Genomic DNA, 27,725 nt, shown 5'->3' with positions numbered 1-27,725 from the left:
CTCTCTCCCCCCCTCTCTCGTACTTTCTCTCTCTCGTACTTTCTCTCTCTCTCTCCCCCTCCCCCCATACTTTCTCTCTCTCCCCCCTCTCATACTTTCTCTCTCTCTCCCCCCCTCTCTCGTACTTTCTCTCTCTCTCCCCCTCTCTTGTACTTTCTCTCTCTCTCGTACTTTCTCTCTCTCCCCTCCCTCTCTCTCATACTTTCTCTCTCTCTTCCCCCTCTCTCGTACTTTCTCTCTCTCGTACTTTCTCTCTCTCTCTTTCTCCCTCCCTACCTCTCTCTCTCTCTCTCGTACTTTCTCTCTCTCTCTCCCCCTCCCCCATACTTTCTCTCTCTCCCCCCTCTCATACTTTCTCTCTCTCTCCCCCCTCTCTCGTACTTTCTCTCTCTCTCCCCCTCTCTTGTACTTTCTCTCTCTCTCTCGTACTTTCTCTCTCTCCCCTCCCTCTCTCTCATACTTTCTCTCTCTCTTCCCCCTCTCTCGTACTTTCTCTCTCTCGTACTTTCTCTCTCTCTTTCTCCCTCCCTACCTCTCTCTCTCTCTCGTACTTTCTCTCTCTCTCTCCCCCTCCCCCCATACTTTCTCTCTCTCCCCCCTCTCATACTTTCTCTCTCTCTCCCCCCCCTCTCTCGTACTTTCTCTCTCTCTCCCCCTCTCTTGTACTTTCTCTCTCTCTCGTACTTTCTCTCTCTCCCTTCCCTCTCTCTCATACTTTTTTGCCCAGGACCTCAAGCCATGTGGTCCTGTCCACCATTAAAACCATCTTTGCAAAAAGCCACCATGTTTCCATTGTCTTTCTCCCCACTTGGAACTGAACCCAGGCGGACATTTCTTCCAACACTCAGATGAGCAAGACAGATGATAGCAAATCTTAATCCAAAGCAGGCAGAATTCCCTCTGAGCCCCCCCTTTATATTTAATCCTGAAGGGGGGGGGTGATGACTGTGATTGCAAGCCAGGGCCATGCTTAGTTCCTCCTCCTTTGCAGTTGTCAGAGGTTTTTTTTTGGGGGGGGGGAGGTTTGGACACACAGGAAGTTGGGTTTTCATTGAGGTCCGCGTAACGTAACCCAAAACAATGACTCTCTGACTCAGCCAGAAGGTCAATAACTCTGTGTACACAAGGAAGTGGTTTGTCCTCCTGGGGAATTGGGCAAAAGAGCTGTTTAAACAATAAATCAGGGCACTTAAAGAGAACTGTCTTGCTTCATACCAGGAATCTTCATTGTTTATAATTTAAGATTGAACATATGGTCCAAACATCCCAATCTTTCTTTGCATTAACATTTTCTCCCTGACTTCTCGGGATTTGTTTAATCCTCGGGCCATTGGAATAGCATTGGAGTGATTAAATTCTTCGTGGCAGCTAGCTATGCGAGGAACTGCTTTGACCCTGCTAATAAATAATTTGTGCTAAACTGTTGCACTAAAAAACAAATGGCTTAACGTTTGCAAAACATCTGCTGGGATAGCAAAACAGAGGAAAACCCAGGAGAGAGTCTTAACATGTGGATGCAGAGGTTACAAATCTCCAGATGTTGCAGAGCTACAAAAACTCTTCACCGCAATAGCCAAGAACTGAGCGATGCTGGGAAGGATAATTCAATAGCTCCTGAAATGCCACCTTTCCCCCATCTTTGTCACTGGGTATGTACTGAATCCTTTCCTTTCTCTCTATCTCAATAATGTCAAGGTAGAAGCAGGCTATTCCTGGTCCATTGTTGTATAGCCATGACCATAAACTGAAGATCTTGTGCAGTTCACACCGAGAGGTTTTCATTTGTTTCCTGCCACATGTGTGTTTCTTCCACATTCCTGAGATGCCAGTGATTCTATTCCCATTGGATGGAGCCTTCCGCTCCTGACTTTAGCATGAAGCAGAGTGATTGGATCACTTTAGGCAACAGACACCAAGAAGTGTTATTCCTCCTGAATTTCTCAGTCACTCTCCTCTCTTTGAAAACTCTGTGTCCTACCCAACTTACTCTGCCCCCCCCCCCTCCAGGCTATTACCCTGCAGTAACAGGGAGACGGAGTCAAAGAATAATAAACTGATGAGTTGACTTCTAGAGGTGTAGGGGGTGCTTGTCCTGAGATCAATTCCAGGATGCCCTACGTGTAAAGCCTCTAATACTGCAATGTGCAGTTTGGGTGGAACAACAACCTGATCCCCTCACAGTAAACAGCCATTTACAACCGATAACTCATCGCGTTTGGCCAAATACATTTTGAAATCAGTCCCAACAGGCCCCTTGGGCCACACCTTCCACACCCAGTTCAAAACTTGCTTGATGTGGAGTCCTTCGCAGAGTAACGGGCAACGTCACTGGATGAGACAGGGCCAGTCTCAAGGCAGTCAATGAGGAGGACTGGCATCTCTGGAGTAGGGTCAGCGAGAAGTTCAGGCAGCGGGCAGCGGCTGAGAGCATCAGTGTGCCCCAAAGTGGAGCCTGGTCAGGGATGAGACGGTAGGAGTAGGCAGCTAGGAAGATGGTCTATCTGGCCATGCGAAGTGATAATGACACTGGGGTAAGTTGGTCCCCAGCCAATAAGCCCAACAACGGCTTGTGGTCTGTAACCAGTTCGAAGTCACGGCCATATAGATACTCATGGAACCGCTTTACTCCAGCCACTGCAGCCAAAGCCTCACGGTCCAGCTGGCTGTAGTTCTACTCTGCGGCGGACAAGGTCCTGGAATAAAATGCAATAGGGACTTCGGTTCCATTGGGCATGTGGTGGCTGAGAATGGCGCCGAAGCCGAATGGGGAAGCGTCGCAGGTCAGCACCAACGGCAGGGTCTGGCTGTATTGTACCAGAAAGGAGTCTGCCAACAGGAGTCGTTTTACCACGGCAAATGTGGCAGCTTCAGCTCTGTCCCAGGACCACTTTGTGTTCTTAGCCAGGAGACGGCGTAAAGGCTCAGCAATGGTGGCTTTCTGTTTAAGAAAGACACTGTAGAAATTAAGGAGCCCGAGGAACACCTGCAGCTTGGTTTGATTGAGAGGTGTGGGGGCGTCCTGAATTGCTTTAATTTTTTGTGTGGTTGGGTGAATCCCAGAGCCATCGATTAGGTACCCTAAGAATTCAACCCTTGGCATGTTAATTTGGCATTTCTCTGTTTTGAGACGGAGGCCTTTGTCTCTAATTTGAGCCAAAACTGTTCGTACACATTTGAAAAGTTGTGCCTCATTTGCAGCCAATACCAAGATGTCATCGAAATAGGGGATAACTCCTGGAATCCCCTGCAAAAGCTGTTCCATGACGCTTTGGAACAGTCCAGGGGCGATACTAATGCCGAATTGCAGGCGGTGACATTTGAATGCACCCTATGCATCACAATTGTTTGGGCCTTCACCATAGCACCATCTACAATTGTTGGTATGCCTGCTCCATGTCCAATTTAGCAAAAAAATTTCCGGAGCCTAATGAATGAAGGAGGTGCTGTACAATGGGTACAGGATAGGCGTTTTGTTGTAGTGCTTTATTTTTTGTGCACTTGTAGTCCGCGCAGATGTGGACAGACCCATCAGATTTGACAGGTGTTACTATAGGGGTTTCCCAGCATGCATGATCGACCGGCTCTAGGATTCCCTGGCCTACGAGCTTGTCAATTTCCCTGTCAATTTTGGGGCGGAGAGCAAAAGGTACTCTCCTGGGCTTTAGCCCTATTGGGGCTATGTTGGGGTCCAAACTAAAGGAAATTGGAGTCCCCACATATGTACCCAGACCAGTGCCGAAGACGTCCTCGAACTCCTTAAAGATGGCTTCAGCAGCATCGTCTGTCAAGGCATTGATACCGGTCACCTCTAGGCCCAGGGCTTGGAATCAATCTAGTCCTAGGAGGCTCTGCAAGTTGCCACTGACCACTGTCACTGGGAGTTTTCCACTGAACTGCTTGAACTTCACCTGGAAGGTGCCTTGGCCCACAATGGGGACCCCGTTTTCCTGGTAATTGCATAGGTGGATGTCAGGGGTGTGCAGATGCTGCTTCTTTAGGCTAGGGATAGCCTGCTGTAGGGTAGACCATGGTATGATGGCCAGTTATGACCCGGTGTCGATCTCCATCTCACATGAAGAGTCCTCGATGAGGACTGTGACCTTCAGCTTTTTTGGCCGCCTGGTGTGGACTTGGCCGATTGACGTTTTATTATTTTATTTTATTTCATTAATTATTTACTTCATTTGTTTAATTTATTTTATTTCATTTTATTTTGTTATTTATTTTATTATTTTATTATTATTTTATTATTTTATTATTTTATTATTTTATTATTTTATTATTTTATTATTTTATTATTTTATTATTTTATTATTTTATTATTTTATTATTATTTTATTATTTTATTATTTTATTATTTTATTATTTTATTATTTTATTATTTTATTATTTTATTATTTTATTATTTTATTATTTTATTATTTTATCATCATTTTATCATCATTTTATCATCATTTTATCATTTTATCATTTTATCATTTTATCATTTTATCATTTTATCATTTTATCAATCATTTTATCATTTTATCATTTTATCATTTTATCATTTTATCATTTTATCATTTTATTTATTATTTTATTTATTTTATTATTTATTTTATTTATTTTATTTATTTTATTTATTTTATTTATTTATTATTTTATTTTATTTTATTTTATTTTATTTTATTTATTTTATTTTATTATTTTATTTTATTTTATTATTTTTTATTTTATTTTGTTTTATTATTTTATATATATATATATATATATATATATATATATATATATATATATATATATATATATATATATATATATATATATATATATATATATATATATATATATATATATATATATTTATATTATTTTTTATTTTATTTTATTTTATTTTATTATTTTATTATTGCTGGAAACCAGTTTGGGTTCACTTAAGACCCAAAAGACTTAATGATAGCTGTATTTGCTTAATAACCTCCACGTTTGCTTAACAACTGCTGTAAAAAACTGGACTTAAATTGATCTGCTTTACAGCCATCACAGTTTACAACCGAAATTGTGGGCTTGATTGTCAAGGACTACCTGCAATTGTTCCTAATTCCACACCGGTGCCTTGTATTTCAATTATACAACGAGTTGCGATCCACCTGAGCAAGCAAACAATAAGAGAACGCCCATGGCAACAGTCTCCAAGATGCTTTGGTGTGCAATGGTATGTGTCAGCCTATTGCTGTAAATCTTGGGCAATTTACAGAAGGAAAGAAGAGAGATTGAAAATGAACACAAGGAAATTGTTTTCAGTTACTGGAAAAATGCTCATTTCCTTTGGAATCCTAAGCCTCATTTCGGGAACTATTGCCTTTTTCCCTGTTTTTTCTTATAAACCAGGGTTTGTTGGATGGAGCGTTCGCATTGCTTCTCCCATCTGGAGCGGATCTTTGGTAGGCAGAATTGATAGCTGTCGCAGAAAGAATGTTAATGTGTTTATTTAAGTTGCTAGTTTAGAGGATAACGTAGTGTCTAAGTTATTAAAAGTTGAGTATATGAAAGTATCTGGAAATACCTGAGAAATATTTGAAGCTTCGGTGTCATAGTTTTAGAATGCAGGTTTTCTACATTACTAATATGCAACTAGAATCAGAGGTGGTATCGAGCCTGTTCTCTGCAGTTCGGGCGAACCAGTAGCGGTGGGTGCGGGAGGCTCCGCTCACCCACCCCAACGTAATGTGCGAGCACTGCTCATGTGCAGAAGGCGGTGCACATGCATAGATGAGGCATGTACGAGCAAAGTGAGCTCACATTTGCGAACTGGTAGGGAAGGTAAGTGAATTCCACCTCTGCCTGGAATGATTAATTTCTAGTGAAAATATGCAAAGAGGGTGATTAATTTGTAGCAAAAAAGTTACTCTAGGAATAAAAAGGGCTGTGAAAGCTTTTTTCCCCCTTTCTAAGCCAGAGAATCCCAAATTCTTGATAAACTTGGTTGTGGATTTCAGGGACTTCAAAAAGCTGTTCCGAAATGTAATTTGTAACGTGATAGTGGAGAAAAAATTATGAAATGTAAACTGAAGAGTAACTTCATTAATCATATTTATTTTTCATAATTAGACACATCACATGAAATCAATTTTTGTTTTTGCCGTGGCTTTATCAAACAAATGCTTTTAAAAAAAATATAGCTCAGATCAATCGCAGCTTAAGGTCAAGAGAAAGGCAGACACTTCTCCTCTGAGATTGGTGTACGGAGACTCTTCAATTATTTGAAATACTGAAACAAAACCCATTAGATGAATATGTGTTTTTCACGCGGACGATTAGTGGCTGAATCAGTGTAAACGTCTTTAGAAGGATGAATAGCGTTGTGGCCTATTGGCTGCCGGCCCCTCCGGCAGCTGAATCAGAGGCGGCGGCGGAGTGGGAGTCAGAGAGGCCTGAGCAATCGGAGAGCTCCAAGGGGGAAGAGGGAATGGAGCTGTCAGAGATAGAGACAGAGATGGATCCTGGGCAATCCATCAGCCCCCAGATGGAGAGGCAACAGCCCCCAGGTACAGAGTGGCTGATGAGGGAGAGGAGCAGCAGCTGGGTCCTGTGCCTTATGCAGAAGGCAGAGAAGAGGAGAGCAGCGGGATGCTATTGGCCGGTCATCAGGATGGAAGAGCCATTGCTGCTAGCTAAACCCCACCTTATCTCTGGGGATAAATGGCAGGGGGCGGAGACGAGTAGCTGTGGCAGACAACTATTTGTTTCCTGTCAATCAGCCATGGATAGTACGAACTTCTAAATCCTGTCTGGAACTTTATCGGAATTCTTTTGTGGAATCTGTGGTGCTGAGAGTTGGCGGGCCTTCTGAGCATGGGTATCAGAAGTGGTATTCAGCAGGTTCTGACCAGTTCTGGAGAACCGGTAGTGGAAATTTTGAGGAGTTCAGAGAACTGGTAAATACCACCTCTGGCTGGCCCCACCCCATCTATTCTCTGCCTCCTGAGTCCCAGCTGATTGGGAGGAAATAGGGATTTTGCAATAACTGGAGTGGAGAGGGAATTAGAGATTTTACGGTATCCTTCCCCAGCCACGCCCACCATTACACACCCACCAAGCCATTCCATGGCCACCAAGCCACACCCACAGAACCAGTAATGAAAAAAAATTGAATCTCAACACTGGTGTGTGTTTGTGTGTGCTTTGTGATATACTGGAAACAAGCAAGCGCACCTTCCAGGACTTCCTTTACAAGTATGGGGAGAGAAAGACTCCTGGTGTGTTGGGGGCATTTCATGGGGAAAATAAGTGAGGATGATCACATGACCTTGGGATCCCGCAACGGTCATAAATATGAATCAGTTGCCAAGCTTCTGAATTTTGATCACATGATCATGGGGATGCTGCAGAGGTTGTAAGTGTGAAAAATGGCCATAAGTCACTTTTTTCAGTCCCTTTGTAATTTTGAACGGTCACTAAATGAACTGTTGTAAGTCAAGAACTACCTATATTGTTTATTGACAGCAGAGATACTGACAATTGAGAAAGCAACAGAAGAAATTAAAGTAGCGTCAATATTTTGATAGCTATTCCAGAGGTGGTATTCAGCAGGATCTGACCAGTTCTGGAGAACCAGTAGCAGAAATGTTGAGTAGTTCAGAGAACTGGTAAATACCACCTCTGGCTGGCCTCGCCCCCATCTATTCTCTGCCTCCCGAGTCCCAGCTGATCGGGAGGGAATGGGGATTTTGCAGTATCCTTCCCCAGAGGTGGGTTCCTACCAGTTCGGTTCGGCCGAGTAAGTAGTAACTCGGCCTGCCACTCCCTCAAACCGGTTCTCTTGGCAGCGCCATAGGCACCCCCATCTTGTTTTTTGCCTCTGCGCATGTACAGAAGCAATTTTTTTTAGTACGTGTGCAGCTCATTCCTGAGCGAACCTGCAGTAACAGGAGCCGGAGCCCTCCCTTTCCTTCCCCTAGAGTGGGGGAGGGAATGGAGATTTTACAGTATCCTTCCCCTGCCACGCCCACCAAACCACGCCCACAAAGCCATGACATGCCCACAAAGCCACACCCACAGAACAGGTAATAAAATTTTTTGAGTCCCACCAATGAGCTATTCAGTATCCTTTATATGTAAGCAGACCAAGAGTAGTGAATCATCATGTATGCTCATGAAAAATGTTTTGTAGTCTTAGCATCTATAACAGGGGATTCCAACCTGTGATCTTAGGGCCAAGTACATCCTGCTCCCCATGGTCTTGAGTATGCCTCTCTTTATTTCTATAGATCTTCCTGCCAAAATGTACTTTCAAGTTGACTGAACAGGAAAGCATTAAACACACAGGAAAGCACCGTAGAGGAAACATCTTATATAGATTTTTATTTCCTGGTTTGCTCAGACTCTGTTTTGGCATTAAACTAGATTTGGTAACCCTAATGCAGAGCTGGCTGGGGAATTCTGGGAGTTGAAGTCCACAAGTCTTAAAGTTCCCAAGTTTGGACACCCCTGCCCTAATGGATGACATTTAGCAGGAGAAATAAGAGATCGTTGTATAGCTTTGGATATGCTGCTGACCACAGCATCCTTTTAAAGTACTCAATAAATTGGAGGTCAGAAGCTCAATTTTGCGGTGTGTCCTTTTTCTGAGTACTCTCAGAAGGACCATTTTAAGGATCAAAGGCTGCCCGATACCAACTTTTGAATTCATTGAAAAAAGATGGTCAGGCTCGTATGTCTATAAGCTCATTTCTGAAGTGTTTTCTTTAATTTCTAGCAATTGGGAACGAAAGGCTTGGAACTGAATTAATTTGACCTGCTATGAAAGCTCCATAAATAGATCATCATTCTTTTAACCACCCCATAATCCCTTGCAGGGTGGAGTCTGGGCAACTGAATGTTTACTGGCTAGATGCCCTTCCTGTCGTCAATGCGGAGTTTTGTTCAGCAGATATATCCTCATTGTGCCCAGAAAGAGAAATAGCAGCCTCTACCTGGGATCGAACTCCCAGCCTCCTGATTTTGAGGCGAGAGCTCTACCTCTAGACCACCACAGCACTCCCTATGAGTAGATCATGAATTACTGATATTGTGCCTATATTATTAATAGGTTTATGTGGGGATGAGGGTTTTTTTGTGAGGGGGGAGGAGGAGGAGATGTGGCTCTTTTTTTTCAGAAATAAGGACCTAAGTACTTTAGAAGTTATGGCTATTTTTAACAGGAAAAAAAACCATCCTGGGAAATATTAAAATGGAACTCCAATATTGTGTCTAATTTGACCTAAGATGCTGAGGGAAGCAGAGTTTGGGCTTCCAAAGGGTTCTTGAATCTTTCTGATGTTCTGTGTAGGTCAAAGTTCAAGAATATCATTGCGAGCAGCTTCTAGATTTTATTTTATATTATTTTATTTAGTTTGTCAAACGTGTACAAGATAGCAGGTATAAGTGTAAACATGGACATAAACAAGGGAAATGAGTACAAATAAATGGGGACAGTAGGACAGGGACGGAAGGCATGCTGGTGCGCTTATGCCTGCCTCCTTGACGGAACTCTTAGGAATGGGGTGAGGTCCATGGTAGACAGTTTAAGGTTGAAGTTGTGGGGGTTTGAGGATGCAACAACGGAGTCAGGTAGAGCATTCCAGGCGTTGACCACTCAGTTGCTGAAGTCGTATTTTCTGCAATCTAGTTTGGAGCGGTTTACCTTGTGTATGTATCTACCGTGCCTCCCAGGAAATAAGACAGGGTCTTATTTTCTTTTGACCCACGAAATATGGCATTGGGCTTATTATAGAGGGATGGCTTATTGTTTTGGGGTTGCCGGGCAGCTTCTCCCTTGCGAACTGGCTTCCCGAAGAGCCGGGCACAGCCTCAGGAGCGTAGCAACCATGAGGGACCACACTCACAAGCAGCTGCCCAGCAAACCCCCTCTCCAGCCAGGCAGAGCACCATTCACTGACCTAGGGGGTATCCCTAAGGCGCCAAGCCACGTAGTGCTCTGCCCGCCCCCCAGCTCCCATGGCTTGGCACATTCGGGATACCCCGTAGGTCAGTGCATGGAGCTCTGCCCGGCTGGAGAAGGGGGTTGGATGAGCACCTGTTCCGCCCCCGCCGTGCTACGAGCATAACTTCTTCTCCGGCTTCCAAACTCCAAAATTTGGCTGCCGAGTCTTCCAACAGCGGCCGCTCTAGGAGTACGCTCTATGGTTGTGGGCTGGCTGCCGGACAGAGAGTCTTCCAGACAGAGAGTCTTCCAGCAGCCAGCCCACAACCATAGAGCACACAACTAGAGCGGCCGCTGCTGGAAGACTCGGCAGCCGAGTTTTGGAGTTTGGAAGCCGGAGAAGAAGTTATGCTCGGAGCGTGGCAGGGGCAGAACAGGCACTCACGCAACCCCTTCTCCAGCCAGGCAGAGCTCCATGCACTGACCTAGGGGGTATCATGAATGTGCCAAGCCGTGGGAGCTGGAGGGCGGGCAGAGTGCCACATGCCTTGGCACCTTAGAGATACCCAGGTCAGTGAATGGCACTCTGCACGGCTGGAGAGGGGGTTTGCCGGGCGGCTGCTTGTGAGTGTGGTCACCTCATGGTTGCTTCACCCCTGAGGCTGTGTCCGGATCTTCGGGAGCCCACTCGCAAGGGAGCAGCCGCCCGGCAACTCCCCCCTCCGGCCAGGCAGAATGCCACTCCCCAACCTAGCGGTATCCCCAAGGCGCCAAGCAACATGAGCGCCTTTCCCCCCCGGCTGCCACGGCTTGGCGCCTTCGGGATACCAATAGGTCGGTGAGCGGTACTCTGCCTGGCTGGAGGGGTGTGTCCGTCCAGGGAGCTTATTTTCGGGGATAGTCTTATATTTTTGCCCACGCAAAAAATGTGGCAAGGTGTTAGTTTCAGGACAGGTTGTATTTTTGGGGAAACACGGTATTGTTAGTCCAAGTATTATTGAAGTTGAAGCTGAAGTAGTCATTGACAGGTAGGATATTGTAGCAGACAATTTTGTGTACTATGCTTAAGTCAGACCGTAGGCAGCGTAGTTCCAGGTTGTCCAAGCCCAAAATTTCGGGCCTGGTGGCGTAAGGGATTCTATTGCAAACAGAGGAGTGGAGTACTCTTCTCGTGAAATACTTCTGGACCCGCTCAATTGTTTTAAAGTGTTAGCCAAAGTGTTTTTGGAATTAATAATGGCATAAAAAGTACATTCATCTGCATTTACTCTAATGGTTTCCTGAGAAAATTCCTTCAAGAATAGAATTTTGGAGAACACTGGACTTTATCTCTTAGATTTATGTAGTGATAAGATGGACAGAAGCTATGTTAAGATCCTGCTTTTTAATCCTCCCAATGGTCTGCCATCACCTAAGGCAAAAGAAGATATCTTGAGAAAACTCTTCCAAGTCAGCTTTTCTGGAGAAAGTACTACTACAATTTTCAAGGAAAAGTCCTACCACTGAAAGCTCTTGGGGAAAGAAGAGAAGAAAAAAATTCAAAGCAGATATTTCCTAGTTAATGGGTTTTTAACTGCTGTTTTGCTTTTGCTGCAAAGGCACACCCGTTGCGTATGTTTCCTAAGAAATTTCACTCCCTCAGGCAAAGGAGAATATGCTACCTCATCCCGTATTTTATAATAGCCAGTGGAAATTTAGTTCAGTAGTTCTAATACTGTATGTTGGGTGGTAGCTCCATTGTACTTGAGAAATCAGACTGATTTCTGACTGAGAATAGGACAGACTGTCTTCCAATGCACAGGGAAATTTAGGGAAAATAACCAAAGCATATTAACACTTGCTGTCAGGGCTAAAAAGCCAAGAAAAAACTAATAGCAATAGCACTTAGATATATACTGCTTTACAGTGCTTTACAGCCTTCTCTAAGCGGTTTACAGAGTCAGCATCAATCGGGGTCTTCATTTTACCGACCTCGGAAAGATGGAAACCTTAGTCAACCTTGAACCTAATGAGATTTGATCTGCCAAATTGCAATCAGCTGGCAGTCAGTAGAAATAGCCTGCATTACTGCATTCTAACCACTGCACCACCATTGAGTGACTTTAGAGTACTTTAGAGTAGTTTCTTTATTGTTGCTCGCCTATATACAAAAATCTTGACAGACCAAAGTTTTTATTTGCATAACTCTTAGATATACCCTGCTAGAGGAGGTCCCCCATTGCTCTTTTCCTGAATACTAGAGATTCCAGGCTTCTGTGCCTCTTTTCTCCCTGGGGAAAGAGCCCCACACTCTTACAATTATGAAATACATTCCACCCACACCTGTGCACCTTCTTCACAAGATGCTTGCCTTGCATCATGGGTGTCAAACTCACCACGTCACGTTGCCATCACATAACATAAACACAGAGTTTTTCCCTTCACGGAACTGGGGTGGGCATAGGCTGCATATGACGCACCTGGCCCGTGGGCCGCCACTTTCACACACCTGCCTTAGATTGTCTAATACAGAGGTGGGGGACAATGACCTAAATAAATAAATAAATAAATTAATAAAGATGTTGGATAGCCATCTGTCTGAAACGGTATAGGGTTTCCTGCCTAGGCAGGGGGTTGGACTAGAAGACCTCCAAGGTCCCTTCTAACTCTACTATTGTATTGTAAGTTGTCAGGCTTGGAAGCCATCAGGGGGATAGAGCCTCAAGCCTGCCACAGATTCGAACATAGTTACTATGGGAAACTAGGAGGGGGGATGGTATGGAGCCTGGGAGGTGTGTAGCCATAATAACATTCCTTCTCAGAAAGTCAAGGTCGCCTTATCCCTGCACCTGGATGGATGTGGATGAGAGGAATCTTCAACCACGGCAGTAACTGATTGGACCATTTGATGGAGTTGTGGGTGTTGGGGCAGAGTCTTTAACTTTCAACCTGGTGGGGGAAACCTGGAAGCTTTCAGATTTGGCTTTTCCCAGATGTGCCAACTTGGCTCTTCTAATACATTGGTGTTTTGAGGAACTTCTTGCCTCGAGCTATTATTTCATAGAGGATGCTATTTGGAACCCTGACCCAAGTCATAAAAAGGCCATTGTTCCCCACTCCTGGTCTAATGGAATGATCCAGAATACTTGAGGCAGAAATCTACAAAATAAAGATATGGCAGAATAATTAGGCAGCAAATGGGAAGGGAGCAGAATATGTAGACAGGAGTGGGACAGGAAGGAGGGGGCGGGGTGTATGTCTGACAAAAAAGATGAGAAGAACTTGAGAAGGAAAAACAAAACAGGCAAAGCGGGAAGAGGTATATAAGCAAGAAATCCATCATTTAAACAAACCTGAATTTTCCGTCTTGTTTTGAAATCTTCAGCCCTACTGTTGGCTGCTGACCTGTAGGCTTAGAGTGTTTTGCAAAAGATGAAAAGTAAAATGTCAGAACCTGGAAAAAAAAAAGGACAAACAAAAGAACAACAAGAAAATCTCTGCAGAACTATACTTTCACAATATTTGGGAGGAAAAGCAAGAGAGACTTCTTGCCATGACACTGAACGTAATGTGGAAACTGATAATCTAATAGCTTAAACGCTCCTCATGGAGTTGTCCCAGCGGCCATGAAATAATCTCTGTTCTGTTTCTCTTTGTTCCCTCCACCACATGTGTAAATGAGGGAGTCTGGGATGGAAAGGCAGACGGCAAAAAAAAAAAAAAAAGGCTTCCCAAATGTTCTTATTCTGTTGTGTTATTTGTTCTGGCTAGAAACTCTGCAAGCATATTTTTTTTTCTACCTGATGTATTTTGCCAACAGTCACTCACGACTCCAGATGTTTCTGCTTTTGTTCATGGGAACTTTTTCATGGGGTTGTAATGCCAAGATTATAATTTCAGGCTTTTAGAAATTATCTACTCAAACTCTTATGTTGCCATAAAGACCACTAATGTGAACCTTTAGATTTTTGGACTGTTGGAATGGAGCATGGGAGGGGGGTGGAGAGGAGGGGGGGGGACTGGGCAGGGGGCAGGACGGGTGTGGAAACCTACCGGTAATCAAAAACTAAAAGCCAAATCTATATTTATCTGAGTTGAAAAATATTATCGGGTAAATGAATTGAAATTGGAACCAATGAATATTATATACGAGTGAATGTTACAGAAAGAATGTTAATAAATTTACTAATCACACCCCTCAGAGTGGTTCACTCTGGATGGAAGGAGTCACCTGCGTGCGAGTTGAATGGTTCCATAAGTTTGGTTAATAACATAAATGTAAGAAAATACAAATGGAACTCATCTCTGGGAGTTTTTGTTTCATTGGCACTTTTTGAAATGCTCAGAGAGTCACACAGCGTTACAAGTCACACGAGCAATCAAGGAAGTGGCCATTAGAAAGAGACTTGGTTAGGAAAGACTCTACTGCTATTGTTGCTGTTACTGCAAAACATGGAGCCAGTTCAGGGAACCATGCACTGGGATACTGCTTTCTAGCCACAGCAAAACCACTGGTGGTTCAGTGGTTAGTATGCAGTATTGCAGGCTAACTCTGCCCACCGTCTGGAGTTTTAGGCTGCACAGAGTTAGTACCTATTTATAATGCCTAGGTAAAACCACACTTGGAATATTGCTTCCGGTTTTGGTTGCTACCACATAAAAAAGATATCTAGAACAGGGATGCACCAGAGTTGTGTTTTACCTTGGAGGGCCGAGTGGGCATGGCTCTGCGGGCATGTCCAGAGTTGGTATGACCAGCTCAAAGTCCTGCAGCCCTCTGCCAGTGAAAGTGCTCAGTTTTTGGCTGTGATGGTCTCCTGCCAGTGAAAATGAGTTCCATTTTTGCTGGCAGAGGGCTGCAGGAGGCGGTTGCCTCCAAAAATGGAGCTCGCACATGCCCCTCCCGAGCTCCATTTTTTCTAGCAGAGGTACCATGGGCCAGTCCTTCTCTGTTTCCAGACTGTCCCCACGGGATAGATATAAGCACCCTATGGGCCGGATCCAGCCTGCGGGCCTTGAGTTTGACATCCCTGTTTTAGAAAGAGTGCAGAAAAGAGCAACGAAGATGATTAGGGGATTGGAGGCTAAAACACAGGAAGAACAGGTACATGAATTGGGTATGTCTAGTTTAATGAAAAGAAGGACTGACGATGACATGATATCATGTCATAAGAGGCTACCACAAAGAAAAGGGGGGGGAGTGTCAACCTACTCTTCAAAGCACCTGAAGGCAATGGATGGAAACTAATCAAGGAGAGAACCAACCTACAACTAAGGAGAAATATCCTAGAACATCGGTGGAAAGATTTGCTTTCAGAAGTTGTGGATCAGTGGTGGGTTGCAGGCGGTACGCCCAGGTACGCATGTTCCAGAGCCAGCCCGGAGCACTGGATACCGTCCTGTTCTGGTGCTCCGGAGGCACCCCCCCAGCTCCTTACCGGTGTTTAAGGGCTTCTGCGCTTTCGCACAGGCGCATGGCGCATACAGCACCTGCACGACACTCTGTGGAGCAGCTGGAGCGTCGTGGAGGTGCTAAGCTGCATGAGCGCACTGCACATGTGTGCGCGTGCACTGTGCGCGTCCATGAGGATGCCGCCGGCCCCGTTCCAACCATACCAGTTGGAATGGATTTGAAACCCACCACCGTTGTGGATGTTCCAACACTGGAAGTTTTTAGGAAGCGATTGGAAAACGATTTGCATGAAATGGTATTGCGTTTCCTGCCTGAGCAGGGCCTTGAACTAGAAGATCTCCAAGATCCCTTCCAACTCTGTTATTCTGTTACAGGGGTGGGTTCCAGCAGGCACTACTGCCAGTTCACTCATGTGTGCACTGCATGAGCTTGATGCACACTGCGCGCACATGCACAGTGCAATTAAAATTGTTCTGCACAGGCGCAGAAGTGAAAAAGAAGGTGGTACTGGTGCCGCTGCCACCCAAGGAACCACTTCGGGAGCGTGGCAGACCTGGGTTACTGACGGTTCAAGCGACCCAGGCTGCCAAACCACCTCCACCATTGCAAATGCAGCCTGCTGTCTGGGTGGGAAATGCCTGGAACACAATAAAGCCCACCCACCACCTCCTGCTGGCAGGCTGGGGTGAGAGGAGAGGCAGAGAAGCTGGAGGGGAGCCGAGCCGAGCCTTCCAAAAGAAAGAGGTTGGGGGGAAGTGTGTGTACTACAGCATGGCTCTTTGCCTGGCTTCCTGCCTCCTCCTGTGGTCTCCTCAGTGCTCACTTGTGCTCTCCCTCCCCAAGTGTAGTTTGATTGCAGGTGGAGCCACGTTGCCTTTTCAAACTTGTAATCAGTGAAGCAGGGCTAGATTTTTATATAGTTTTATCCAGCTGTGTGTGTGAGAGAGAGAAATGAATGGGGGCCTGGGGAGGAAGTCAGTACACTTGGAGAGGGAGAGCACCAGTGAGGTTAAGCAGAGTCATCCACGGTGAGGCAGCAACTAGCTCAGCTTTTTCCTTTTACTTTTTTTTTCATGATGAGAGTGGTGAGGCTGTGCCTCACTTGCCTCACCTGACTGCACGTCACTGATATACATATATACATACATACATACATACAGACATACATACATACATACAAATACACACACAGATCTTTTAAAAAGAGAATATACTGTATGTAGCCAGGATTGAACTGTGGAGTTCTTAATGTTCTCTGACCTTGGTTGTTTTCCTTGCAGATGTTTCATCATCGGACTAGATAACATTATCATTGCTAGTGAATGTAGGGTTTGCTCCCTGTTTATATACAGAATCTTGCCCTGCCAGTTTTTGTGAGGGTGTGGTTTTCTCCTTGATAATTCCTGGATTAGGGTATTATTTTCTGCTTGATTGTTTGTCTGGTGTTAATCCCTGCTTATCCGGGTGCTGAAAAGGATATGTTTTGCTATTTTTGTTTTCTTGGCTTTTTTGTTATCTCTTTGAGCAGTATGTAAATATGGTTTATCTCTACGTATATAGTTGATTCGTTTGAATGCCACATTTCCAAGAATTCCCTAATTTTTTTTTAATTTAACTTGTTCAAAAGTTTCTCAGTTGAAATTAGGATCGAGCCTGTTCATGTGTTGTGAGATTAAGGAGCTTTCATTGTGCCATTGGACTGCTAGAAGGTGACATGAATGCCTTCTGCTAGTCTTCTGCTTAACATAGTGGCTGTTACAGCCCTTGCACTTGTCTCATCTCATCTCATGTCAGAAATGCAGGAAGTAGAAAGAGCTACAGCACTTAGATTTATATACCACTTCACAGTGATTTACAGCCCTCTCTAAGCGTAGAGTCAGCCTATTGCCCCCAACAATCTGGGTCCTCATGTTACCCACCTGGATGGAAGGATGGAAGGCTGAGTCAACCTTGAGCCTGGTGAAATTTGAACTGCCAGATTGCTCGCAGTCGGCAGAAGTAGCCTGTAGTACGGCAGTCTAACCACTGTGCCATCATGACTCAAGAGGAAAATTATTAATTTCAATTTTTAAAAATTAAAACTTTAATAAAAAGACAAATTTATATAAATCTAGCCCAACGCTAGGCCACAATGATGGCTGGGATATTTCCGACAGCAAGTCACTCTGTGTTCATGTCAGTCCCAGGGAGCGCTACAGGTTATACACGACTGCTGTTTTTCCTTCTTGCGCTATTGGGTCTTTTAGCTTGCTTGGATGGCTTTCGTTGATAGTGTGTGCTATGGTAATGCCATGCAGTTATAACAGCCTGTTGGTTTTTCTGAGATGGTTTTGATACATGGCATATGATACATTTTCATAGCTTGTGTTGGTTGTGCTGTAGTGGTTTGTGTGGTCAGGCACTTTTTGATGCAAGTTGTATGGATATCCATTTTGTTGGAAGATGTTGTATAAATATCTTGTCTTTTGGGTGGAGATCTGTCTGTCTGTCTGTCTGTCTATCATCCATCCATCCATCCATCCATCCATCCATCCATCCATCCATCCATCCATCTATCTATCTATCTATCTATCTATCTATCATCTATCTGTCTATCTGTCTATCTGTCTATCTGTCTATTGTCTATCATCCATCCACCCATCCTCTATCTATCTGTCTGTCTATCATCTATCATCCATCTCTCCATCCATCCTCTATCTATCTGTCTATCTGTCTGTCTGTCTGTCTATCTGTCTATCTATCTGTCTATCATCCATCCATCCATCGTCTGTCTGTCTATCTATCTGTCTATCATCTATCATCCATCCATCCATCCATCCATCCATCCATCCATCCATCCATCCATCCATCCATCATCTATCATCTATCATCTATCATCTATCATCTATCATCTATCATCTATCATCTATCATCTATCATCTATCATCTATCTAATATCCTTTGCATATATTATATCTTGGGGAGAGAACATGTATGCATACAAAGATATTGGATTATATTTCTACTTTCAGTTGAATCCATTAGAAGCTACAATAACAGGTGCCCTCCTGAATCCTGATCCAAAATAATGTATGAAAAGATCTTTGAAGCCAAGAGATGGATGGCAGTTTAAAGCTTAACAGTCTCAGTATGTTCATGAATGGGATGAGATTTATACTGAATGCTTTCAGGCTGTCACTCATAGCAACCGTGCAACAACTCCACACCAGCTTTCCGGAGTTCAGCTATCATTTTAAAAAAAAACCTGCTGAATTGATTGAGTTATTTTGTCTTCAATTATACATTGTGAACTCTTTATTCCAGAGAAGAGGTATGCAGATATTTCAAGTAGGTGAGGGAGGGGGAGATATTCAATACAAGCAAGACTTCATCCTTTTGTAATGAAAGGGCAATTTAATAAGCAATATCTGTCATCCCTGATTGCAGAAATAATATCACCTGCTTGAAAATAGAGTTCCTCCACTTTCTGGAAAGTGAATAAAAGAAAGTTCTTAACAGTATGATTTTTGTTTCTGTGGGCAAAAATCCCTGATGGCATATGTCAGAGTTTGTTGCAGAAATCAAATCCAGAAAGCACACACAGATAACTGATTCAACAGGATTCATTAACTTCTTTATATACATAATAACACATGAATAAATGTACAATACCAACAGCAGATTCTTCCAATGATTGGTTTCAGTTCAGAGTTCAGAGCAGACGGACAATGATAATCTCCTCTACACAAGCCAGTTAAACTAAGCTAAGCCACACCAAGGCACTCTCCAACAAATACTGTTTCAGTTTCTAAACAGCCCTCATTGGCTGACTTAGTTGCTATGCCTATTCATTGGCTGACCTTGTTACCATGTCTCTGCCAGTCATGAATATTCTGACAGCAGGGATATTTCCAATCAGCAAGTCATTCTGCATGTTGGTCCCAGAGAGCACTGTATGTTATAGACAACTCCTCTACAGTTCATTCTTTTTTTCTGGAAATGTAGATCATTGCAATGAATAAGAAAAACCAATATCCTTTCAGACTTTAGACAATCGCAGTCATTTTTTTTAAAAAAAACCAATCATGCTTTTGGTCATTAGAGCCTAAATGCAAATAATGATGATTCTCTGCTTGTTCCCTGCTGTCTACGGGGACAATCATTCTTGATCGTTCTTGACATTTCATAAGTTGGACAACACCAAGTGGTTATCATGCCAAACCGATGTGCTGTTGCATAGCTACTTTATCAAAGTAGAAATAAATATGACATTAAGATTGCCCAGAATAGCAAACACGTATCTTTCCCCACTTTATTCTTTGAAATATTATAAGAGAAATGGATGACATGATCCATTTATCTTATAATAGACATATTATAAGCACTAAGCTCCATATTTTTAAGTATGAAGTTGTGTACTCTCTTTTCTCAGCCTGGCTAATGAACTGAGATTGCACTCCCAGAATTCAACAATCTGACTGGTACTTACTTTAGTAAGGTTGCTCTGACTTTGAGAATTAAATAAAAAGAGCATCATTTATCAAAACAATGAGCAAATGCATACTGTACGTCCATGGGTTTTCTCTCACTGTATGGAGAAAACGGACAAACACGTTACTACTATAGATAGTCTATGTAGTATTCATTAAAAGTAGAGAAATTATTACGGTATATGGTATCCTTAACCATCTTTCTGATAAACAATGGTAATTAGATCGTTCAAATTCTTGTTCACTAAATTAATTATTTCCTGTCTGGAGCACAAAAAGGGAAATTTAACGTATACAATTAAATTCAATTATATTTTTTCTTGAATCATTAATTGTTTTGAACCACACTATGGAGGATAGAATGGAGTAGAATAGGGCTGGAAGAGACCTTGGAGGTCTTCTAGTCCAACCCCAGTTCAACCAGGAGACCCGTTTCAGACAAGTGGCTTTTCCAGTCTCCTCTTAAAAATCATTGATGAAGCACCCACAACTTTTTTTTGTCAAAAGTTTTTTTATTTTTATCATACATACAATATAATCCAAAGTATACCTTTACTTCTTAACATTTTTGAGTATTGAATAATATATCAATTCCTTTTGTCATTAAGCCTCTTCAATTTTTATTTGCTATTCTGCTTTACCATATTATAGTCTATTTCATCTTCAGCTCTCCTCCTCTCCTTCTCTTCTTCTGCCTACCTTCTTCCCTCTGCCCTTTCTTTCTTCTCTAATTCCCCTTGCTCTATCCCTCTCCTCTCTTTCCACACCTTCCCTCTCTCCTGCTCTTTCCCTCCCTTCTACTTCCTTCTCTCCTGTCTCCTTTCTCCCTCTTTCCCTCTCTTTATCTCCCTTCCATTCTCTATTTTACGTGGTGTATTTCCGCATTTTAGCAAACCCCATTTAATATCAATGGAATTGATAATTATATTCCCAATGAAAGAAAAAAATGTTTTCCATATTGCTAGTTTTTCTTTTAAAGGTATATCTTTATACAAATTCCATTTGTTTCCTCCCCACCCCCCATAACAACCTCTTTTTTGGACGCAGTGCAAGACGAATTCAAATTTCCCGCTATCTTCATCATGCTGTTACATACTTTTACAACATTAAGCCCCCCTATTTTGTTTCATCTTGTAATTTTAACTATATATTAGGCGTATTTCCACATTTTCCCTCTATTTTCCCCCCTCTTCTGATAACTTTCCCAACTAATATTTTTCTTATTTGTAATCCGGCATAATCATTTCACCTTCCATTATTAATACGCCTAAACTGACCTACTATCTTTATTCATCTTAGTTAATTTACTTTTAATTCTTTTTGGCTTATAATCCTTTCTATATCATACACACACATTACATTTCAGTGTTACAGTTAATTAAAGTTCACAATAGCATATGCTTTACAAACGTTCTCCACCTTTCCCCCCCTCTCATCTACCAAATTATTATTTTCCCTTCCATTTATTTTTTAAAAATCTTAAATCCTAATCTCTGAACTTTCATCGTAACCTCTTCAGGATTTCCTTTTGTCTCCTCAGCCTAATTTCCCGTTTTCTTTGCTTATTATATTTTCCCCCTGTAGTGAACTCTTCTTTCTTTCATCATGCTGCCTGTCCACTCCATTCTTTTCTTTTCCCTTTTTTGTTTTTTTATTGGCTCTTCCCTCTTCTTTATGCCCGTATTAAGTCCAATGAGATCCTTTATCTGCTTATTATTTCTCTCACTCTTTCTTGCTTCTATCATTGGGTGTTCAATTTCATTTCTTTCCATAATATTCAAATTATCATCCTTCCTCACCTACAACTTCTGAAGGCAAGCCATTCCACTGGTTAATTGTTCTCACTGTTAGGCAGTTTCTCCATAATTCCAGCAAGCTTCTCTCCTTGATTAGTTTCCATCCATTGTTCCTTGTTTTGCCTGCTGGTGTTTTGGAAAGATAAGTTGACCCCTCTTCTTTGTGGGCAGCCCCTCACATACTGGAATACTGCTATCATGTTCCCCCATGTCCTTCTTTTCTCTAGACTAGCCATACCCAAATCTTGCAAGTGTTCTTCATAAGTTTTAGTCTCCAGGCTTATGTTAGCAATCACATTCATCCTGTTGGCAAATTAGTTCGCTAATTAATTACTATACCTTTCTATAACCATTGTTAACCACCTTTAGATGGATGTACATTTCAGAGAATCCTTCATTCTTATTAAACCCATGATACAAAGACAGAGTGCTGTCTTTGGAGATATACCCAAGCATTGGCCAGTCATTTTCAAATTTGTGTATATCTAGAAGGGCTATAAATTTGTTGACATCCCTAGAGCAAAATTTTATAAAACTGAGTGGCTGCTGCTCCTGATTTCTTATTTCATTCTCTGTTTACTTTTCCATTTTGGGATCAGTAAAATCCCAAACTTAATGAATATTGAACATACTGAAAATTCATTTGCTCTCACTGTTTTACACTGATGCAGGAATTTAGAACTTAAACTAATAGAATTTATGAGTCAGTTCTGCAGGAGGCATGTGGCTAAGGGGAAAAATACATGAATAAGCTATCACATGGTTTCTTACCACATGATATCCCATTGGAATAATCAGTGGGAGTCATTATAGACTTCAAATATCACCTCTATTTAATTATGGTTTAACAGGAACGTAGCTAAATCTGAGTACCAGAAAAAACATATAAAACTTTTTCTTAAAAAAAAAGAAGAATTTTATACCAAATCGCAAAACTATTTTTTCAAAAGGCAACTGGACTTTCTTTGCTTTTCCTTGAAGACATATTGCTTCTTATCCAAGAAGCTTCTTCAGTCAGATCTGAAGAAGCTGCTAAGATGAAAAGTGAAACGTCTTCAAGGGAAAAAACAGGAAGTCCAGTTGCCTTTTGAAAAAGCACCTTTGGTTCTATTCTGACCGAGGCTTTTCAAGAGCATGAAGCAACTCCTTGTCCCGACAAAAACCTCTTTTATTAATTTACTGTGAATTCTGCTCATTCACATCCAGCAAAGTCTTTCAAGGGAGGATTTACAGTCACAGACATTACCTGGCTTGGAGATCTGACAGGCCAATATCTGCAAAACGTAGCAAGGAGTCTCGGAGAGTCACGAACCAATTAAGCGAACTAATCGTCTCCTGCAAACTCCACTCCCCTTTCGCTCCTCTTTTATTTCCTCTGGGAGGGGCCATTCATCATCCACCTGTGGCCTTACTCCAAGTCGACCCCTGTTCTTTACCTGTTCCTTTTGTCTGGCAACTCTGTGCATGCGCACACTGGGAAAAACTGTTTGTCTGCCTCACCGATGTCTGATTCTGAAGGCAGCTGATAACTGGCATGCGGCTTTGGCCCCCTCTCTGCCTCCAACAAAGAGCCCTCGTCCGAGCCTTCCCCAGACTCCAGGACTGGCCTAGGTTCCTCCCCAACCTCCTCACTGTCCAAATCTGCTAACAGCTGTGCTGGCGGGCCACAACACAAACACGACCTGGATGACCGAGAATCTCCATAGAAATCTATAGCAAATTATTCCTGTGCATGATGTAGAAAGTGTTTCTGATGTTAGTAAATTTGCTTCCTTGTGCTATTTTTTTAAAAATGACTGTTCTGCAAAATACTTCAGCAAGAACAAAGGGACTGTTAATGTTGTTCACTTTATGATATAAATCCATATGTTTTCCCCTCTGTCTACAGGCTGTTATTGCAGGTGTCCTTATTACTCTGGCTGAGAAACAGTGGACCTCAAGATACCTGGTAAATTTATGTGGCTATTCCATGCGATGTCACATTCTAGACAGAATTAAACTAGCATAGATACAAACTGAAAATGTACGGGTTTTTTTTTCTGCCTTAGGCTATAGATCATGGGAATAATGTAAGATTTTGAGTATGCACAATTTAAACTATTCCACCAGGTTTACAAAACTGAGACAAGAGATTGAGATATTTATTTCCTGACTTGAAAGAAAACAATAAAAACGACATCAAACACATCAATTTATTTTAAACAAAATAAATGTTTTGCTGCTTTTTTTTTTTTTTTGATGCATAGGAAATGAATAAATGAGACATGCATTTTGGGGAATATCAAGTAAACATAAATGTTCATCCTTATAATTTCCTTAGAATATGGGTTTGAGGGCATATCTTTGTTCACCCAAAGAAATTGAAGGTTTTATAAATTTTATTTTAAAGAATGTATGTGTTCTCTTCACATCTATTTTTAATGCCTTTTTATTATTTTAAAATATATATGTAAGTAAGGGATATATACATATACATTTACACACACACACACACACACACACACACACACATGTATATATGTATGTATGTATGTATGTATATACATACATACACACATACATATATGGCCACAGGCTCTCCTCCTTATCAGCTGAGCTAGGGAAATAGGTATGTATTTGTGTTACAACCCATTTGTGTTACAGCTGATAAGGAGGAGAGCCTGTGGCTTAGTGGCTAATACATCTGCCTAATATGTAATACAGCCCAGGTTCTAATCCCAGTAAGGGTATGGCTAGCTGATGAGAGCTGAATAGCTTGAAAAGATCTATACTAGTCTCCATTTATTTATTTATCAGCACAAATACAACACAAATATAAAAAGGCAACATGAAAAATATGGTTTTCTGCCTGGATGGTCTCCTGCAGTGAGCCGATAGACAGAAAGGGGGAGTAGTGAGTTCCCTCCCATATTTGGGCATACCAGGGGTTGTAACACAAATACATACCTATTTCCCTGGCTCAGCTGATAAGGAGAGCCTGTGTGGCTAATACATCTGCCTAATATGTAATACAGCGCAGGTTCGAATCCCAGTAAGGGTATGGCTAGCTGATGAGAGCTAAATAGCTTGAAATAGATCTATACTAGTCTCCCTTTATTTATTTATCAGCACAAATACAACACACACACACACACACACACACACACACACATATATATATATATGTATGTATGTGTGTGTGTATATATATATATATATATATATATATATATATATATATATATATATATATATATATATATATATATAGTATATAATATAGTATATATAGTATATATGTAAGGGACGTGGTGGCTGAGTGGCTAAGATGCTGAGCTTTTTGATCAGAAAGGTCAGCAGTTCAGCGATTCGAATACCTAGCACCACGTAACGGAGTGTCTTGCCCCATTACTTGTCCCAGCTTCTGCCAACCTAGCAGTTCGAAAGCATGTAAAAATGCAAGTAGAAAAATAGGAATCACTTTTGGTGGGAAGGTAACAGTGCTCTGTACACCTTTGGCATTTAGTCATGCTGGCCACATGACCACGGAGATATCTTCAGACAGCGCCGGCTCTTCAGCTTTGAAATGGAGATGAGCACCATCCCCTAGAGTCAGGAACGATTAGTACATATATGCAAGGGGAACCTTTGCCTTTAATATGTATGTGTGTGTGTGTATGTATATTCACAGAGACACAGAAACTGCTCCATAAGATCCAAAAACAGTGCTGAAAAATTATCCATTCAGTTTTTTGGAAGAAAAAGTCATAGTTAGAATATGGGACTGTCAGCATCATAAAGTATCTACCAAAGCCCATAAAAACCACTGAGGTCCTATTGCCAATTTTGGAGTGACATAGCCTACCATTATTCCTCCTCCTTTCTGCTCTTGGCTATTTGTCTGCCTTTTCTGACTTCATAATGAAAAAAAGCAAGACAAAGAAACTATTAATTAGAAAGAAGGAGATGGACCACTATTTGAAACCACTCCCTGGTCCATTCCAAGTCCAATTTAAAGAACTTGAAGAAAAGGATACATATTCCTTGTTTCTTGCATCAAATAAGTATCCTCGGGACAGTATACTGAAATGACATTGATCATCAACTCATACCAACACGGGTATTTCTATTAAAACCATACTTAGAGATTAGTATGTGTAAATACTATACAGTTCAGCATTTCCTCATTTTTAAGTAATGTATTCTCTCCCACATTTTGGAGGTGCTTCCTAAAATTGTTATCCCTTTTCTTTGTGTTCCCATGTATGTTTGAAAAAGTGAAGCTGGTGGCTGCAACAGTCTGATAGAAGCTGTACAGTCAGTGTGTGTGTGTGTCTGTGTGTGTGTGTGTGTGTGTGTGTGTGTGTGTGTTGTGCATCGTTTCAATCACAATCTTACTGCCACCAGCTTCAATTTTTCATCCAAAACCTGGGGACACCCCTGTTCTTCTGAACAGTAGTGCAAAGGAAAATAATTTTATATGAACGGACAGTAATAATACTGGTTAAAAGGACTTGGATTGAAATTGGATAACCAATTTCATTGTATTTAAGTACAATGACAATAAAGATTATACTTATACTTAATAGAGGCTGTTTGGACCCATCCTCCGAAATCTTCAGCCAGCATGACAGGAAAACCATGTCAGACTTGTGAAAATGTTCATGGCTTGATTGTCTGATTCCTGGCATACATAAACATTAAATAGAAAATTGTCCAATACAACATTATTTTGGGACGCTATGAAATGTGAAACCAAAACATGATTTAGTTTTGAAGTTCACAGCCTGTGTTTGTGCAAATTTACACAACGGCGGACCTTGCTTCTTGGCAATAGGTGTTTAAAATGGCCATTTAACTTTCTTAGTTGAATAGGTTTCTTTGGGGTTTTGGTAGCGTTGGTGATTCCAAAGGCATCAAAGAGCAAAAAAGAGGTCAAGGAATATACGATAGGCAAAAAAGAAAAGATTGCTTAGGAATCTCTAGATTAACGTATCATGACTATTTTGTCTATTATGTGATGGCCAAATGGAATAACAGACTTTTATTTCCATTGCAGTGGGAGGCTGCTTTTGCCTTTAGCATCTTCAATATCATCAGCTCTCCTGTTCAAGGTGCTATCGCCATGGCATCGCTCCTTCTGGGGCCCTATTGCTATTATTCTTTTGCTGGGGTTTCAGGTACAAACTATCTCAGTTATGCCATTTCGTCGCTTTTTCCTTATGGAAAGTTTACTTCTTCGTGCAAAGATCCATTACGTTATGAGTGGTATCACTTGGTGCTGCAAATGCTGGATTTCATCTCTGGCCTTGTCATTCTAAGTACATCTTTGACAACTGTGGTCAAGCTCACAGCAAGACTCTTCCAGTTTGGACATTTAAACGTGAGTATTAATTCAGAGCTGGGGTGGTAATTGCTGAGTGCATTGGGATTCATTCATATAACAAGGGCTTTCTCCCTGATCCCATGGATCAATTAAAATCTTGTCTATTTTAACCTTTTGAAAGGTAGCTTTTTGTCCTTTTCCCCCATGGCTTTTTGTTCTAGAACAGGGGTCAGCAACCTGTGGCTCTGGAGCCACATGTGGCTCTTTCATCCCTCTGCTGCGGCTCCCTGTCGCCGGTTGGCTCCACAATTGATAGAGCTTTCAGTTAGGACAGGGGGAGGAAAAGGGATCCTACAGTAGGAGGAGACTATGGTGGGGGAAACCAGACTTCTGGTCAGCTCCAGAATTGAACAGGGGGCTTCCGTTTAGGACCTTTGTGGTTCTTTGAGTGTTTAAGGTTGCAGACCCCTGTTCTAGAATGTCTAGAAGATCAGAAACTTAGTTACATTGAGTTAAATTTGCTTACTTAATTGCTCAATTATTCTTCTGTTTACTTTTCTCCCTTTTTATATTTGTTAGTGTTGAAGTGTTGGTGCCACTTTATAAGGCCTTGGTAAGACCACACTTGGAATATATCACCCAGTTTTGGTTGCCACCATATAAAAAAGATGTTAAGACTCCAGAAAGAGTGCAGAGAGAAGAGCAACAAACATGATTAGGGGACTGGAGGCCAAAAACATATGAAGAACGGTTGCAGGAATTGGTTTTGTCTAGTTTAATGAAAAGAAGGAGTAGGGTGTGTGTGTGTGTGACATGATAGTTACATTACTTGAGGGGCTGCCACGAAGAAGATGGGATC

General features: G+C 42.0%; 1 protein-coding gene across 3 annotated transcripts in view; it reads left to right on the top strand.

Annotated features, from left to right (window-relative positions):
* The window catches only part of TMEM212 (transmembrane protein 212), a 41,935-nt gene that overhangs the window by 2,999 nt on the left and 11,211 nt on the right, over positions 1 to 27,725 (top strand). Inside the window, exons 1-3 of one of the 3 annotated variants that reach the window (XM_081955220.1) lie at positions 5,101 to 5,194; positions 23,450 to 23,509; positions 26,600 to 26,923. In XM_081955220.1, coding sequence (XP_081811346.1) covers positions 5,159 to 5,194; positions 23,450 to 23,509; positions 26,600 to 26,923 — 420 coding nt within the window. In that variant the 5' untranslated portion in view covers positions 5,101 to 5,158. Of the gene's footprint in view, positions 1 to 5,100; positions 5,424 to 23,449; positions 23,510 to 26,599; positions 26,924 to 27,725 lie in introns of those variants that run through there. The other 2 variants (XM_081955218.1, XM_081955219.1) reach the window with 2 other exon arrangements.

The sequence above is a fragment of the Natrix helvetica genome, assembly GCF_964273705.1.
Source record: "Natrix helvetica genome assembly, chromosome: 5".
NCBI classification, from domain to species: Eukaryota; Metazoa; Chordata; class Lepidosauria; order Squamata; family Natricidae; genus Natrix; species Natrix helvetica.
Note: the sequence above shows the minus strand (reverse complement) of the source record. Positions and strands in the feature narration are given on the sequence as shown.